Here is a 16432-nt window from a genome sequence, read left to right as displayed (position 1 = left end):
CCAACCCATTTCCTGCCCAACCCATTTCCTGCCCAACAAATGCGGATATGATGTCATTATCCTTGCCAGCTACACTCTTTTTAGAAACAGTAAATTCAAGTTCAGGCTGACTGTCCTTAATTATTTCGAAAATCTGAGATGGTTGTTCTTAAATGAATAGGGTGTAAGCAGTGCGATTGCTAGCTTTTTCAGGGGCGGATACAGAGTAAAAGTTGACGATCGCACATTGACACTACCCAGCAGGCGGTCTAGGGGGCCTTCTTCATGGTCAAGGGCGGGGCCATAATGGGACCCAGCCCCCCGGAACCAGAGCAACTAGATCTAATTTTAAAGGCAAAAACCCTAAAGTTCACAATGTCGATTATTTCAACCACTATAAATAAAAGAAATAATTTCGCCTTTTTTCACGAAAGTCATCTTGATTTTTGCTCTAGAATATTAGTTTCATGTGTTGTAAGCGTTTACTTTCTAGGCGTCGTTTTGTCCCGCTAAGCAAGACTCATTCACTTTGATTGATGGAACGCCTTAATGGACGCCCTTATCTTTAGGAGCGGAAGTTGCCTCACCAACGAGGTTTGCAGGCCTTGTAGTAGTTTTGAGGGTGGCGACGGGGCTGGGGCCCTGAAACGTTCTAATTGATCAATCAAAAAATTTTCCCTTTAAAAGGTTTTCCAAATTTTCCGGCAAATCCAACACGAAGTTGAGACAAAATATTTTGAGTTTCAGAAGTGTACACTTCCTGTGCACCTCTTTCGTATAGATAAAGAAAATTGGGATTCTTCTCTTTCAACCTCATCCACTTTCCTCCCTTGCCAGCAGTTGTGCGGCACAGCAGCTAACATAGTGTTTACAGACTTTTCGTGCCGCACAAACATGTAAAAACTTGAATTTTGATTGGTGAGATTTGGTAAAATATTTGCATAACATTTGCCGACAAGTTTGAATATTCACCGAAAAAAGTTTATTTTAACCGAAAGCCATTTTCGCACCACAAACTATCTTTTCCAAGCCACTTCACCTTGTAATTCTGTTTTAGATGTTTTTAGCCTAGACTCTTGGTCACTGCGTGCTGCCATTTCAACTTCCTATTCCATACCATTGTACTACAGAATAAGATAAAACATTATGTGATTGTACCCTAAGTGTATATAAGAAACGGGCGTCTTCGAATATAAGAAACGGGCGTTTTCGAATATAAGAAACGGGCGTCTTCGAATATAAGAAACGGGCGTTTTCGGCTTTGCGTCTCACTAGGTACAAACGTAAATATACGACAACAAGCTTTAAAATTAGCTTTGTTGAAAAGCATAGAAGGTGCATATATAAAAACCCAATATAATAGAAAGACAATATTTAATTCCCTTTTCAATAAGTATCAAAATGCTGGCTATACAAATGACAGGAAACCAAATAACTTTACCTGTTAACATTAAAATGATAACGACGTTGTTTTCGAACAAAAATTTTGCAACCCTTCAAGGCAAGCGAAAATACAAATTAAACACTTAAGTTATCTTCAATTCAAGAAAGACGGGACAGGATACATCGTGCAAGTAAACATCTTTTTTAATTAAACTGAGCGAAGTTTGGGATGCTTTACCGACACACGATAAACAGCCTGGAAAAACAAAGTAGCAAAACGAACCTATCTGCATGTTAATGACTTTACAAGCAGCTCATCCATACAAAACAGCAAAATTAATTATCTGTATGCAATGGATCATAGAAAGCTCGAAGTTTTTCTGAATTGTACATGTATAAAATAAAGATGACTTATTTTTTCAATTCTATATTCCTTTTAGTTATTTCGAATGAGATATCAGAGGATTTAGATGACATAAGGTAAAAAAGCAACCATCAAAACATACGACGAAAACAACCTGAAAACTGTTAAATTTACCCTTTACAACGTTTATTGAACTAGTAAATAAAATAGTCAAGTCCATTTAAAAAAGCAGGGTATTTCATCAGGAAGCGCACGTCTTGGGTCGCGAGCACACATCCATGCCCATACAGAATTTTATATGAGGAACGAACTGATCTATTCCCATCATGTAAAAGTTATGTTGAGTCAGTAGGAAAATACCACAGCCATGTTTACAAACTGTTGCCAGCTTCCAGCTTGGAAAAAACATCGCAGTAAACTTGAAATTCTTTTTATCTTGAGTATGGGTGGAAAGTGTTCCTAGCACCATACGAGTACATAGGTCCAACTCCGGAACCCCGACCGCCAGCACCTAGGAGCATTAAAAAAAACTAGTCACAATTCTATTAAAATAATTGCGAATTAAACACAAAAGTCATGACCAGGGGTAATTTTAGCTCACTAGACTCAAGGTAGCAATGAACGGTCGCAAAGTGAAATTCTTTTGTGAAAAAAGACGAACCCATCCATAAACGGGACTTGACATTCTTTGACAAAAACAAACAGGGACTCTGCATAAATTTGAAACAGAAGAGAGCTACCTGCTAGGATCAGACAAATCACCAGCAACATTATGACGAAGAATAATGTTCGCAAGTCGTACACAAACAATTATTGTTATGAAATAACTTCTGGATGTTAATTAGATTATTTCTTTTAAAGGATGGCCTAGACAATCTGTGAATTTACACAAGGATCAAGGCAAGCAAATTTGTAGAAAATGATGATGGTGTCTCTTGACTTGATGCAAAACCAACCGGGAACTTGGCTACTTCCCTTACCTTTTCAATTCGATGCACTTTGAAATAATTGCAAAGATGCCACAATGAGGGAGAATCCACATGTCTTTCTCCGGTCTTCCACTTCATCCCCCGGTGGTTTTTTACTTTATATAGGTTATTACATAACATTTGCATGAATTATCTAAAGCACCATCGTACGGCAACTAATCTTTACGGCTTTACCATTGCTCAATTTAATTTATCAGGTCATAAAACAGTTTACCATTACTGGGAAGCTGGTAGAAAACTAAACCATTATAACGCAAAAATATATTACTTTCAGTAAAATTAAATTAAAGTTATTGAGATAATGATTAACAAATTAGCCACAGGGCAATTGGCCATCGCGGCCTTCCCGTTGCTCTGCCATGAAATGATACCAGTTTTCTGAAATGCAGAAAAATACCAACCTTTTATGCCTGATGCGGTTTTTTCACAAACTGCGTAACCTCATTTTGACTAATGTGTTATTTACACTCAAAACTCAAACATTAAATGAGAATATAATCAAGGCTATATATCCCCAGATTTCAAGCTATTTTAGTAGTATCGATAACTCTATGTTTGTCTTGCTAATTTAATGCGAATTCTAACGCTAACGGTGTCCTGAGAATTAGTACTTCATATACATATTCTGTTTTTTTATCATTGGTTCCTGATACACGAAATTACAGCTATGACGTAGTACAATCTTAAAAGCTTGTGCATGTAAACATTAGATCTTTTCTTTCGCCATTAAAAACAATGCATTACCTGTGCCTCGACCTGACCATCCAGAGTAATCAATAGTTGGGTAAGTGACTCCTCCTCCGTAGGCACCAACCGCACCACCGTAGCCCATCATTGCACCACTGCCATAGCCAGCATACCCATACGCGTCCATTCCCCCGTACCCCATGCTTTGATCATACATTCCATAACTCCCTGGCATGCCCATTCCATACGAGCCGCGTCCCCGACCTCTACCACCTAAAGAATAAAAGCCGCGCTAACCTGTAACAACACATAGTCACGTCTTGTAGAGTTGAATAGCGCTTGGCATAAATTCGATAAAGAGACGGGGTTTGATCCCAGCCTGCACTCCATCTCATGAATACTCTCATTACTTCATACAAATAACAAAGAAAATTCTTTATGCTTGTCTGTAAAGATACAGCTGCATTAAATTATAAATAAAAACTTGGTATTTATCGTGCCTTTAATATCGATCGAGTGCTTTAAGGGAAGAAAGTTGCGCGGGAAATATCGTGAGAAGAAAGTTTCGCGAAATGGGGAGGGGGCGCTAAATACCGCGCAAAATTTTTGCAATTAACTTTCTTTCGCGAAGGGAAGCAAAATAGGATCTTCCACGAGAAAAAACTCTCGCGTTTACTAAAAATCAGGAATTTGGCGTAAATACAGTTACATTCAACTGAAGTTTCTTTCAATTTATTATTTCCACAGAACAACAATAACAATATTAAAATTCGTTAAAAACAATCCTTTGTCATCAAAGGTCAATACAAATTTTGCTGGAAATTTCCTGAAAACGAATTTTTGCGAAACAAACTTTTAAAATTGTAGGCCAGACACGCCTTAACCTTGAAATGTGACTATTAGCACCATCAATAAACACGAAACTTCCCACATGACAGTTTCCTACCCTTCCCCCTAACTGTTATTCAGGGGCGGCGGGGAGCAATAATAAATTGCTATTAATCGCGAGCGAAGCGAGTGAACAACGTGGGTCCGGGGGCCACGCCCTTTAAAAGGGCGGAAACGCCCATCCTTTACAAGAGGGATACAGATATAAAGTTATCACTGCTCCTAAATGATGGTCTATTTTCCAAAACTACGCTCGTTTCTGAAATGCCACAAAAATTTCTATTAAGATACGAAATATTTTGAAAAAAAGAAAACATTTCGTCTAAGCTCAAACATTATTGTTGTTTTTATTTTATTTTTACAACAAACGTTCCTTGTCTAGGAAAACTCGCAACTCTTGACTGTAGTTCCCTAACAAGTCCATCAATTCAATGAAATTTCCCCTGTTTGGAGAGAATTTGTCTTCAGAATGCCCCCGGAAAGCGAGTCCTTGGGCAGACAAGTAGACTGCAACATCAATATGGTGCTTCATCATCTTTGAATATCTTGATGCATTTTCATTATGTCTCAGAATTTCTCTCTGTCTTGCTTCATCAAGTGCACTGGCCACATCCACATTCCCTAAAAGCTTGTACGAAGCGTGACATGTCATGTGACTTTTTGATTCTTGGTGCCTGTTAGCAACATTCGACAAATTCCTGCCATCAGATGCAAATCCAGTTGGTTGCACGAAGCAAGCCTTCATCTGAAATAAATTATGTGAATAAATTGATAAAAATTCTTCTATTATCACCCACATTTTTATAAAAGTTACAGTGGAGTTGCAACCTTGTTTTTTATATTTAGCTCGATTTTAGCATCAAACTGCTCTTAATTTCAAATAGTTGTTTGTAGAAATCGAGGAGCGTATCACCTTCGTACACCTTTGGCAAAAATACTAATGTTTTAAAAAATCTCGGACGCCTTTTGGGAAGAGTGATACACCCCTTGGTATCTTGGTAGTAATGGAAACAATTACAGCAAATGTAGTCTTTACCTAAACGCCTAAACGATAGTTAACTATGCCTAAACCTAAACATTAAGTTATAGATGGTCAGTTCCGTAAACTTGAGCATAAGTAATACTAAAATGGCTTCTTGTAGGGACTATGACAGGGACATCTGATCAATCGGTGTCTTGTGAATAAGTGTGTTCATGAAAATGCCACAATTCCTTGCGTTTGTAAAAGGTGGCTACATATGCAGGGCTGTTTAGACTACCGCGGCTCTCCGCCGCTCGTTAAAAGCCCTGCTATTCATCTTCAATTTGTAATAGCAAAGCCGCTATAAACGAGACTTTCCGACGAGAGAAAATAGTAAATAGAAAATAGTAATCTTCTTACCTTCAAATGATCTCCCATGACTAAACATGGCCAGCAGAAATATGTATTCTTCTCTGAATCACCACATATCCAAGAAAAACCTCTATACACAGCTTCACACGAACGACTTTTAACTTTAACATCGGGGCATGGGCGTCCGTCTTTTTTAAGACGAAGGCGCTGTTCATGAGTTAATTTACCTCCTTGCATAGATATGAGGGAAAAGACAGTTGAAACACCCCATCGTACACCACCTGACGCTACTTGATTCATTTTGTATCTGAAAAGTTCTCTACTCTCTTCCCAACGTTTATCGAACTGAAGATTTGTATGCGTGATCGCGTGTGAGCTCTTGCTATTCATTCCAAGAATTTAATAGCAAGGCTGTCAGATATGCGTATTTCACAATAGCCCGTTCCGTCACACCATAGCCACACTATGGCGCAACTCCTATTAGTTTCCTCCGTTTGCTATTCAGAAGGGCCAAGTAATAGCATGGCCATCGACGGCCACAGCGTGGATCAGAAAGGTATACACGCGGCATTCTTTGAATAGATTAAGTCGGGCAATCGCAATATCAAAAAGCACAGAGGGGTCAAATAAATCATGGAATGAAGGAACTGGATAAGGAAATCAAGATCCAGAAAAGATTTTACTCGTATAATTTATGTTACATTAATTTGTCTAATACAAAAGCAGAACATTTCTTTGGAAAAAAATTGCTATTAATGAAATAGCATAAATAGCACTGTCCGCCGCCTCTGCTGTTATTACATGAGAGCATAGGTAAGAAGATTTCCATAGAAATGCGATGTGAAGTACTGATGCAATGCATTTATCAGCTTACCTGGTACCCAAAGTCCTTTGGCTGCTAACTGTGCTTGTTGTTCTTTTGAATAAGCATGTTTTACTTCAACCTGAATCCGTAAAATGGTAAACATCAAAAAATTGGATTGGCAGCATACGTACATACGTAGACATAAAGTTTCGGCGTTTTTTCAACCAACTTTTTCCCTCTAACAGCCTCAATAGTTTTAACCCTCATAACGCGGTTATTAAAACCATTAACGTTTAAAGGCAAGAGCACAAAGCTTCTTTACATGAAAGTGATCGTTGCAAAAAAAAATATAAATTCCTTCATAGCCCATCTTGAAGTTCGCGGAGACATGACTCAAGTGGGGCAAAAGCCATAATAAACGTAACGATGGCCTATAATAGCAAGATTTGTAAATTCTTCTGTAAGTCAAATGTTAATCAACGCATGCCAATAATAGATGGTTAATAAATGCATTGTTAATCAAAGAAATTCAGGTATTCATCCTAAAAGTATTTTTCTCTAATCTAAAGAAGTTTTGCGGCCAAAATAATGGAAGAGCAGTCTCCTTCCACAATGAATTTGTCACTATTTTGCCTCACATGAGCGATTTCAACTAGCTATCGAACAACAGAATTCCATCTCAGAAAAGAACTCCAAAATGGTCTACTGTGGTGCTAAGGCAAGAAACATACATAAACTACACGTCAAGTGACGAGTATTAAACAACCAAAGGCCACTATGTTTTATACCAAAAATGGACTGAACGCGACCAAAAAAGGAGAGCGTTGTCTAGAGCAACGCGTTTCTTTAAACACGCAGCAAAAATGAGCCTTTCTGGTATGAGAGGACAACAAAATGTCTCTAACACTAAAAAGCTATCCTGTGACAGGTATTAGCAAAACATCTAAGAAGAAATGGGCATTTTGAATGTAAATAATAGGTTGCTAGATCCATTTCCTATCCCCTCTACCTTTCCTAAATCAATTATCATCAATTCTGGCAGAAGTATGTCAATATTAACAAGCCTTAATCTACATAAATTTGAAAATAAGAAGAATCAACGAGGACTGCGAGAAAACAGTTAAAAAATAATGAAAAATAGAGCGACCTCCAACTCACAGTTTTTGAGGCAATAGTGTGATACTGCTTCTTGACTAGTTGGTCTACAACATCCTCGTTATCAAATTCCACAAAACAGAAACCTGAAAATAAAACAAATACAAGATGCTATCTCAACATGGATTATATTATATAAGAAGCTCCACAAAATTGTTGCAGACGAAAAGTTACATAAAAGCTTAATAGTTTGTGAAGCTATATCATAAATTGCTGCTCACTCAAAAAAGGGATTGTTACATAAGTAAAAAAGCAGCAGTGATTATTTGAAATAAGCATGCAAGATAAACGAGTAAGATTAAAAAGTAGCACATCTAGACTTCGCTACTTACATGAAGATGAAGTTAATAATATAACAGGCTGCGTCATGTATCACAGACAGAGCACAGTTTGCCAGGTATCTGAGATGATTACCCTTTCAAATGGCAGAATAACGAGAAGAAATGTATGCACATTTAAAGTATTGTCGCAATGACCCCTGAAAGTCCTCATTTATATAAACAAAACAATCATTGCGGCACGTATTTAAAGCCTAGCTTGAGCAAAACTACTTAAAACATCGAAAGATGATATTGGATCAAATACGCTAACCAACAACATCAATAACATTTTCCCGTAGGACAACACGCGACCCACCCCCTTGAATAAAATACTAGAGGACCTAAAACCAATCATACCTCGTCTTTTCTCAGTGCCTTTTTCTGGGATAAACTGAATTTGAACAACCTAAATAATGACAACAAATATTTATCAAGCTAGTCAAATTTCATTTTCAACATAGCTAATTCAGGGTAAGACATAACACGACAAGACCACGCCCGCAATTCACGTTAGTAGAATCTTCACCTATAACAGGTATTATGGTAAAACGAAACGAAATCTCTTTTAGTGAGTTTTTCTTTCATAATCAAGATAGTCTTCTACCTGCTATTGGTCAGTTATCTGATCTTTCATGCTTCTCTGATTTTAGGACCCCGGAAATCAACGAATTCGATTGTGAGATTCAAGAACCTTTGTAATGTCTTTGATTTTTAAGAAACCTAATTTTGTAATTAGTAGTTTTTGCTTCTTTTCGTTGGAAGGGCCTTGATTTATAGCAGCTGTGTTTAGCTGACCAAGTAAACCTGTATAAATATTGATATATCATATTATTTTCAAACAATAACCAATGAACTGCCAACACACTACATTTCAACTGGTCAATATCTTGAAAAATATATTCCAGACAAAACTAGATAAGCAGAATAGTTCTAATTTAGAAAAATATTGATTTTTTTTTCAATTTAATGCAGATTAAATTTAAGTAAAAACTATCAACAAACTTCTCCAAATTGGCTGAAGTATTCTTGTAAAACTTTTTCCGTTATCTCTTGCTTCAATCCACCCACAAATATCTTCTTTGTCCGGATTGCCCCGAGCTGCTTGAACACAAAAAGGAAGAAGAGATTGTTGATTTTGCAATATACCAATGGAGGTAAAGGCATTGAGTCATGATAAAAGAAGTTGATATACCGAAATAAGCTGAGTCGTGATTTCGTGCTGCAATGCTATTGGTGGGCCCCTGATACTGATCACATGAAGTTGTCAAGTACTGATAAAAAAAATAGCTTCCGTCAATAGAAAGTTGTCAACAACGGATGTTGATATCACATGAAACTACAACGAACACGCTGAAAGCAAATGACCCTCTCACAAACATATAAAAATTCAAAATAAAGGCAGAGCACTTGGCAACAATCTTAACACTACAAACTCAATTTCTAATGACAAAGGTTCCAACTCTTCCGATTTGGGAGTTCATCTCCTGTCCTCCCGATTTCAAACCGAACCTCCTGCTTTCAGAAATTTTTTTATGAATCTGTTATAAAATTTTATTGCTAACTACACAAGTGGAATAAGTCAATTCTAAAATGTAAATCTGCAGGTATCATTGTATGATTTATAACAGAGAACATTCGAGTTCAACTTGAGCTTTTAAACTGATAAATCCCAGCGAGTTTGTCTCTTGATTAAATCTCTTAAAACTTTTCAATCGCCATTTTTTCCACATATCTGTTAGAAAGTGGATTTGTATAACGACTTTCCATAAAGTACTGAATATTCTTAAACATCACTTCATTTTTCAAGTTTATTTTGAATTAATTTCACGATCGAATTCATTAAAAAACTCCCGATTTTAGCTATTATTAGGTTGGAACGTCTGTAATGAAAATATGGCTAATTATCAACAAACCTTGACTTGTTTCTCTGCTCTTTTTGGATCTACCTGCAAAACACCATACAAAAAACATGAATTGTTTGTTCGAAACAGAAATCAGTTGGCAGATTCTAATTAATTTGTGGCATACTAAAGTATCCTACTGGGCAGGGGCAGATACTTTTTCAAATATTGGGGGGCAAGCCTATTGTTTTAATAAGATGACGTCACATTTCCCATTGTTTTAGAACAAAAGACCATTGTCCTCTAAAGTATTGGGGGGGGGGGGAAGTCGCCACTGATTTTCCCCAAGTGTCCGCCACTGCTACTGGGAAGTCTCAATAGTTGCATAACAATTGCAATTCAAAATACTTCTAAAAACGATATGAAAAGTCACAAGATTAAGAAACCATGCAATGGTGTAAACAACTGTGTTCTATATATATTTCAATACAACAACACATAAATATTCTATTATAGGAGGAGCTTTTTGAGGGACAGGGGTGCCTTAGTTATATAATTTTAAGTTAAGACTTTTTTTATTCAAGCAAACGTTGATAGTCAATTATTTGCTAAACAGTGAGCATTTATTTGTGAGGGGTGCTTAATCAAGAACAAAAACATTTACATGAAACAATAACAGTGATGCCAATAAAAGCAAGAGAGGGAAGTGGCAAAATGCAAATAGAAAATATTGGGAATGAGGTAATTGGGTAAATTAGGGGGGTGGGAGGAAATGTGGGGCCAATCCCCTGTATATACCAGAAGGTTCTGATCGTTTTAAGTGCTTACCTTTTTGCCATCTACTACATGAGGACCACCTTGTAAGATCTGTGAAAAAATAGAGGGAATAATATACATAGTGTTAATGTCTTCTAAAACTGATACTTCAAATTGATCTGTTTTTCAAATCATCAATTTTAAATCAGTTCTCCTTGCACAGTCACCAGTGCTGTGAGCGCTTATTGCAGTTTAAAGGTCACTATCCTGGTATTGTAATACAACAGCATTTCGGTAAAGAGATAAAACAAGGGCACAAAGCTTACATTAACTGTTTAAATATATATAAACAGCTTCAAAATAGAACTTGTTCAGTGTACAATTCAAAAACACTGCCCCAATTGCAAATGGAGAAAAACATCATTAGTTACAACAAAGAGATTGAATGAAATTTCTGCATTGCAAACAGGAAATATGAATGACGACAGCTTAAAAATCAAACTTTTGAGCATATGGTAGTAGTATATAAGTAACAGGTAATTTACTCATTCATAATTTGTAACTCATAATTCAATGTTCTCAATCATATCTCTTACTGAAGCTTACTTGACAATCGAAAAAGCTAGGCAAATGTGGAGCACTGCTTTTTAAACTTTTGATCTGTTCCCAACTATTGCTTGACGGAAACGTTATTAGGTGTCTATGTTATAAAGCCAAAACCTGTCTTCTGCTCTGTCTGTAAGACATATACGCCACCCCATACTGGAGCCATCCACGTCAAGAATAACTCACTAATGAAAATAAAGCCCTCTGGAATAATATGGTTTTTGCTTTAATGGCCTAATTTCCAGACTAATCTGGGTTGTCACCTAAATAACCACTGGTTGCATTATACAATAGGCTGTGCTTCAATCTTCCAACTAGCACTCAGGACTATATCCCAGTGATTTTTCAATATAAGATCGGGCCTTGCCAATAAAAGGAGAGGCACCCGAGCTTGATCAAGCACCTTTGCATGCACCTAGAAAGTTCTAGGAGCTTGATTGATTTAGCACCTAGCGTGTTTATGCTGTTCAAAAACTAAATGTGAAAAACCAAATCTTGTTATTGACTATATTTGATAATGCTCAATTGAGCACCTAGAAAGTTGAAGGTTTTTGCTACTCACAAGGCCTGATAAGATGCACAAAAGAGTCTTGTAAATTGTAGACTAATGCGACATACAGGCTTGTAAAGAGAAGTGGTTGGTCTTGATCAGTGTGATTAGCGCCTAAATAATTCTACAAGCTTGATCAGCTGTGTCTAGTGAGAATATGCTCCAAAAAAATTAAGTTTATGGTAATTTGGAAAGAAAAAAATCTGTCCTTTCTTAGAGTACTGCTTCTATATTTGGGGTGGTGCTCCTTAGTCTTCCTTGCACCTCCTTGACAAAGTACAATCCAAAGCCATTCGCCTCACCTACAACTGTAACCTCTTAAAGTCTCTTCAGCCTCTTTCCCATCAGCACTGATCTCACAATTTTTATAGCTTTTACCATGACCATTGCTCGCAGGAGATCAGAGATATGAGCCCAGGTCCCCTGAGACATGCACATAATACCAAACATTCTTCCAGTGTTCACCCTCCCAAGTCTCTTTGCCAAATACACGAACTCAACCCCACAACTCTTCATACCTATCTAAATCTTGTAAACTTTGGAATGCTTTACACTGTTCCTGCTTTCCAGACTCTTACAGCCTGGCTTTATTCAAAACAAAAATAAACAAGCTTGACCTTTCTTCTCTCTCTCCCTAATCCCTCCTCCCTTTCCCTTGTTAGGGTTTAGGTATAGGCTCTTGAGCCTTTCAGGCAATACCCACTAAAAAACACCTGGTTTGCCATCTCAAATGAAAGAATGTATGAAACTAAATGCAAGCAATCAAATGAAAGGTGCTCAATTTGCCAAGCGCCTGCTTTTTTGCTCCTCACAAGCCATTGGTGACATAAATTCTCTAAATGATTTTCAAAATTTTCCATTTATAAAAGAAATGATTCACATGATTATTCTCTGGAGACTGTTTTTTCTTATCAATCTTTTTTTTGGTTTTTTCTTTAAACATTTGTTTCTAGCCATCTTCAGGATTTCTTTGTATTGATACTTCAGTACTGGGTACACTTTTCATCAAAATGGTACCCTTAAAGACCCTAAAAATAGTTTTCAAAACTTTATGAAACATCAGATGATTTGATATGGAATGTAATTTTCATTTGATATATACTTCCAATTATACGGTTAGTATGAAAACAAACCTTTTCAGCTGATGCATCTTCCCTAAATTTGACAAATCCAAAACCCCTAAGAACAAAGACATGAAATTTTTCAACACTGAAATTTGTATGAAAAGATATTTAAGTTCTGGTGCTGGAATGTGAATAAGGAAAAACCTTTGAACATATCGGCACAGTTCAAAGTACCCATTAAAAGCAGTGCCTTGGCTAGCATGATTAGCTTCTCCCATCACCACATCTGGATTCCTGCCTAAACGCTCAATCGCTGTCATGCTTTCCCCACTGGGGCCTATTTCATCTGTAACAAGTTCTTTGTCTTCATGCAAATTTACAATAACTGATGTCAACAATGCACAATCTACAAATGCAAATTGATAAGATTTTCTTTTAAATATATTATATATATATAAATGCTTGTATACTAACCTCATCCTTTGTGTCACTTTATCATATTTCAACTCCACACTCTCTACTTCTCCCCCATGTTTTTCCATGTAAGCTTTCAAAGACTCTAAGGAAATCAACAATTTTTAGAAGATATTTTTTACTGGACCATCTTGAGTTTTAATGCTATTAATTGCCGATTTAAATGAAATAATTAACTTTACAGAATGTCAGAATAAATTGCTTGTTTATAACTGGAAAACAGATACTAACCTTCTGTTGTATCACTACTGATTCCACCAACAAACAGTTTTCTAAAAGACAATAAAAAGATCAATGGATCAAATCAAGTGATTTATTAACAGTTATAAAAATTGACAACCAACTAATAAGCTGTAAACAATATTGTTTGACAACTCCAATATTGTCAACTTTTACAAGGGGTTTGCAAGGGTATAGCCTAAAGGGGACAAATAATGGACAGGGTGACAAACACTTAAATGGGCTTACCTAGATTCATATTTATTTATGCCATACTTTTAGGACATTAAAACTTCAATGCTTAATTTCAGGCCTTGTTAAAGTGCGTGAGCGCACGAGCGGTCCTCACAGGCAAACCATGCCGATCAAATTATGTCTGCAGGCACATCTGAAAAAGCAGTCTTAGATAGACTTGTTCAAAGTTTTCAATTGTTTAAGAATTTAGCGAAACAATTCAGCTACAAGTTTCACCTTGTTAACATTAAGCTTTACCGCTTTGTGAAAGTGATTTATGTAGCAAAAAGAGAATAATAGATTTTCCTAACAGCAAGAACAAGATGTCCAAAGAACTTGATATGATTGATCATTCTGTTTGCGTTGCTGCAGCAAGTTATCAGTTGAATCAACCATTGGGTGAAGGCTTCCGTGTACAGAAGTTCAGGACTACCAATATGGGTGGAGCATGCAAGAAACTGTAATTGTGATTGCTGTATTGTCCAAATATTGAAAAAAGCTGAAAGTATCATTAATTATAGTATCAAACAATATCAAGCAATAAAACAGACTGCCATTTCGTTTGTTGCTCGTATAAAATTAAGGACCCTATCGCTTCAAATGTTTTAATGTAAACAAAATAATGGCCAGATTTCCCTTTTAGTCATAAGATAAAGATTATTTAAACTCTATAATGCTATTGTTGTTGATAAACCATCGTCATTCTAAAGTAATTTCCTGTTAAAGCTATTCTTTGAAAATTTACTGGTCCTTGTGTAATTAAACCTTACTTCATGTTTCTTATTTTAAACAATTTTATATCCTACACATTATATACATATGAAAAAAGTCTTGCAGGCACCTTTTGCAAAACAGTATGTGCTTGCAGGCACAAACAATTTTTAGGGAGGTCTGCTTAATTTCAGTGTAATATTGGCTTTCTTTGGATATAATTAGTTGTATAGAGAATATAATTTAGCTGAGAGACAGTAGATGCTGTAAGAAAAGACCCATCTTGGGTTATACCCATAACAAAAAGCTAGCTGATGGGATAAAGAGCTGTTGGATTATAAACTGCTATTGAAACCTTCATTTCTTAATTATTTGTAGAACACTAATTCTTTGTGTTCTCCATACATGATGTCCAAAAAAACAAATTGCTCCCTCCTTGACAAATTCAACTTGAAAGTCTATTTTCAAAATTGGCAGTTTGCTTCGGGGAATATGGCAATTGAGAAGCTTGTGGCACAGAGATCACTGCATATAAAGGATTAATGCAGGATATATATCTTTGTCAATTGTTTATATATAAGTGACTGGGAAGGCACCTTTTCAGTTATCTGACTATCTTGATATCTGGAACTTGGTTTAATTGTTTTGAGATTGGGCATTGATTTGGAATCATGAAATTAAAATACAATAATTTTTCTATATATATTAGAGAAATTGTAAACATTTAGACATAGAGTAATAACTCCTAGGAATCATTTCAAATTCTAACAAAGTTTATTTGCACCATCAGATTTTTTAAAGATTTAGCATAACTTTTCAAATGCATTTTAGTTTCAAGTTTAAATAGAATTTAAAATATTACAAAGTATTTTTTCAGTAAGTTTTCTAATCTCAGTTCCATTTTGACCCAGGCTGCAGAGTATGGCAAGTGCACACACAAGATATTTTTTCTAAAATGTTCCTGCACACCTGACAAAGGGTGTGGCATTTTGAGTGAGGGTGTGTCGATTTGGATGTAACATGGGTATGTCTAATTGCTTATGGCAAATGAAGAATCAAGTTTCCTCAAGATTGGCATAATATTGCATCCCTAAGAATCGCATCAATTTTCCTGGCAATACCTTTGTGCTCTAGGACAGTTGTGGAAACTATTTATACACATTTGAAGTGCACTTTTAAACCGAAGTGCTTACTTGCACACTTGAAATTTTGCTCTTGCACATCTGAGATCTCATTAGAAACTGCCATATTTCAACAAAAAGATTCTCAAATCTATAATCAATTTCTAGCAAATATTAAGATAAACAACTGACAACCCTAAGACATAGAACCACTGATTGACATTCAAATCAAATTGGTATATTGCCCTTTTGAAAAAAAAAATTTTGGCATTAACTTGTGTCATGGCTACATATGCCATACTCAACCGGCTGAGTTGCGATAACAGGCAATTTGATAACCATCCCGGCATGGCAATATAGGTATGTAGCATATGTAAATATTTATTTAAAGATATATGTCGTGGCAAGACTGCTAAAACACGAAGTTTCAAGCACGTTCTCGTTATCATGTAAATAACATCGAGTTTAAAGTTTTTTCTCGTTTTGGTACTTCTGTTTTTTGGTAATTTTGTCGTCGTTATTTTTAGATAAGCACCACAACATACACCACACGCAACTAGCATATTTATTTCATAAAGCTACAAATGACCAAATTAACTCCAAAAAACTACCCCGTAATAGCTCAATAAAATTAACCAAATCGGCTTAAAATTACCATAAATTTCGCTCCGTACACATCTAGAGATGAACACAAAGAAAGAAATGGCCTAAATAAGCAGGCTGCTCGTGTCAGAAAATTAGGTAGGCGCCGTCGAAAACTGCTCCTAGTCAGACTTACCCAACGTCGTCATCTTCATCCCTCTGTGCAGTTGATGAGCAGTCTATGATATTTTGCTCAGCCATTATTTAATCAAGAATTAGAGCGATTGTAGTACAAGTTTCAACTAACAGTCCTACGTCGTACTTCGCATAGAAACGTGGAAAATGTTCCGAAGCGAGACCATCATTTAAGC

General features: G+C 36.3%; 2 protein-coding genes across 4 annotated transcripts; both read right to left on the bottom strand.

The window, feature by feature from the left end:
- Positions 1–1336: 1336 nt before the first annotated feature.
- On the bottom strand, positions 1337–16416 carry LOC135689362 (heterogeneous nuclear ribonucleoprotein D0). 3 transcript variants are annotated; one of them, XR_016143804.1, is made up of 13 exons: positions 16258–16416; positions 13426–13466; positions 13195–13279; positions 12790–12835; positions 10573–10611; positions 9817–9849; positions 8906–9004; positions 8261–8309; positions 7587–7669; positions 6498–6567; positions 3460–3675; positions 2707–3093; positions 1337–2237 (listed from the first exon to the last, which is right to left on the bottom strand). XR_016143804.1 is itself a non-coding variant. In XM_089108739.1 (12 exons), the coding sequence occupies exons 1-12, from the start codon at positions 16320–16322 to the stop codon at positions 2158–2160; spliced, it is 906 nt and encodes a 301-aa protein (XP_088964865.1). In that variant the 5' UTR covers positions 16323–16416; the 3' UTR covers positions 1337–2157. The 3 variants fall into 3 exon arrangements, 2 of the variants coding, with proteins under 2 accessions (XP_088964865.1, XP_088964866.1); XM_089108739.1 differs by lacking the exon at positions 2707–3093; XM_089108740.1 differs by lacking the exon at positions 2707–3093 and having other exon boundaries at positions 8906–9001.
- Positions 3682–6488, bottom strand: LOC148960213 (uncharacterized). The gene is made up of 2 exons (XM_089108741.1): positions 5672–6488; positions 3682–5035 (listed from the first exon to the last, which is right to left on the bottom strand). The coding sequence occupies exons 1-2, from the start codon at positions 6011–6013 to the stop codon at positions 4649–4651; spliced, it is 729 nt and encodes a 242-aa protein (XP_088964867.1). The 5' UTR covers positions 6014–6488; the 3' UTR covers positions 3682–4648.
- Positions 16417–16432: the final 16 nt, after the last annotated feature.

This window comes from Rhopilema esculentum, chromosome 5 (genome assembly GCF_057945365.1).
Source record: "Rhopilema esculentum isolate cy_ngs chromosome 5, ASM5794536v1, whole genome shotgun sequence".
Classification (NCBI taxonomy): Eukaryota; Metazoa; Cnidaria; class Scyphozoa; order Rhizostomeae; family Rhizostomatidae; genus Rhopilema; species Rhopilema esculentum.
The sequence above is the reverse complement of the archived record's forward strand: the minus strand, read 5'-3'. Positions and strand labels throughout refer to the sequence as shown.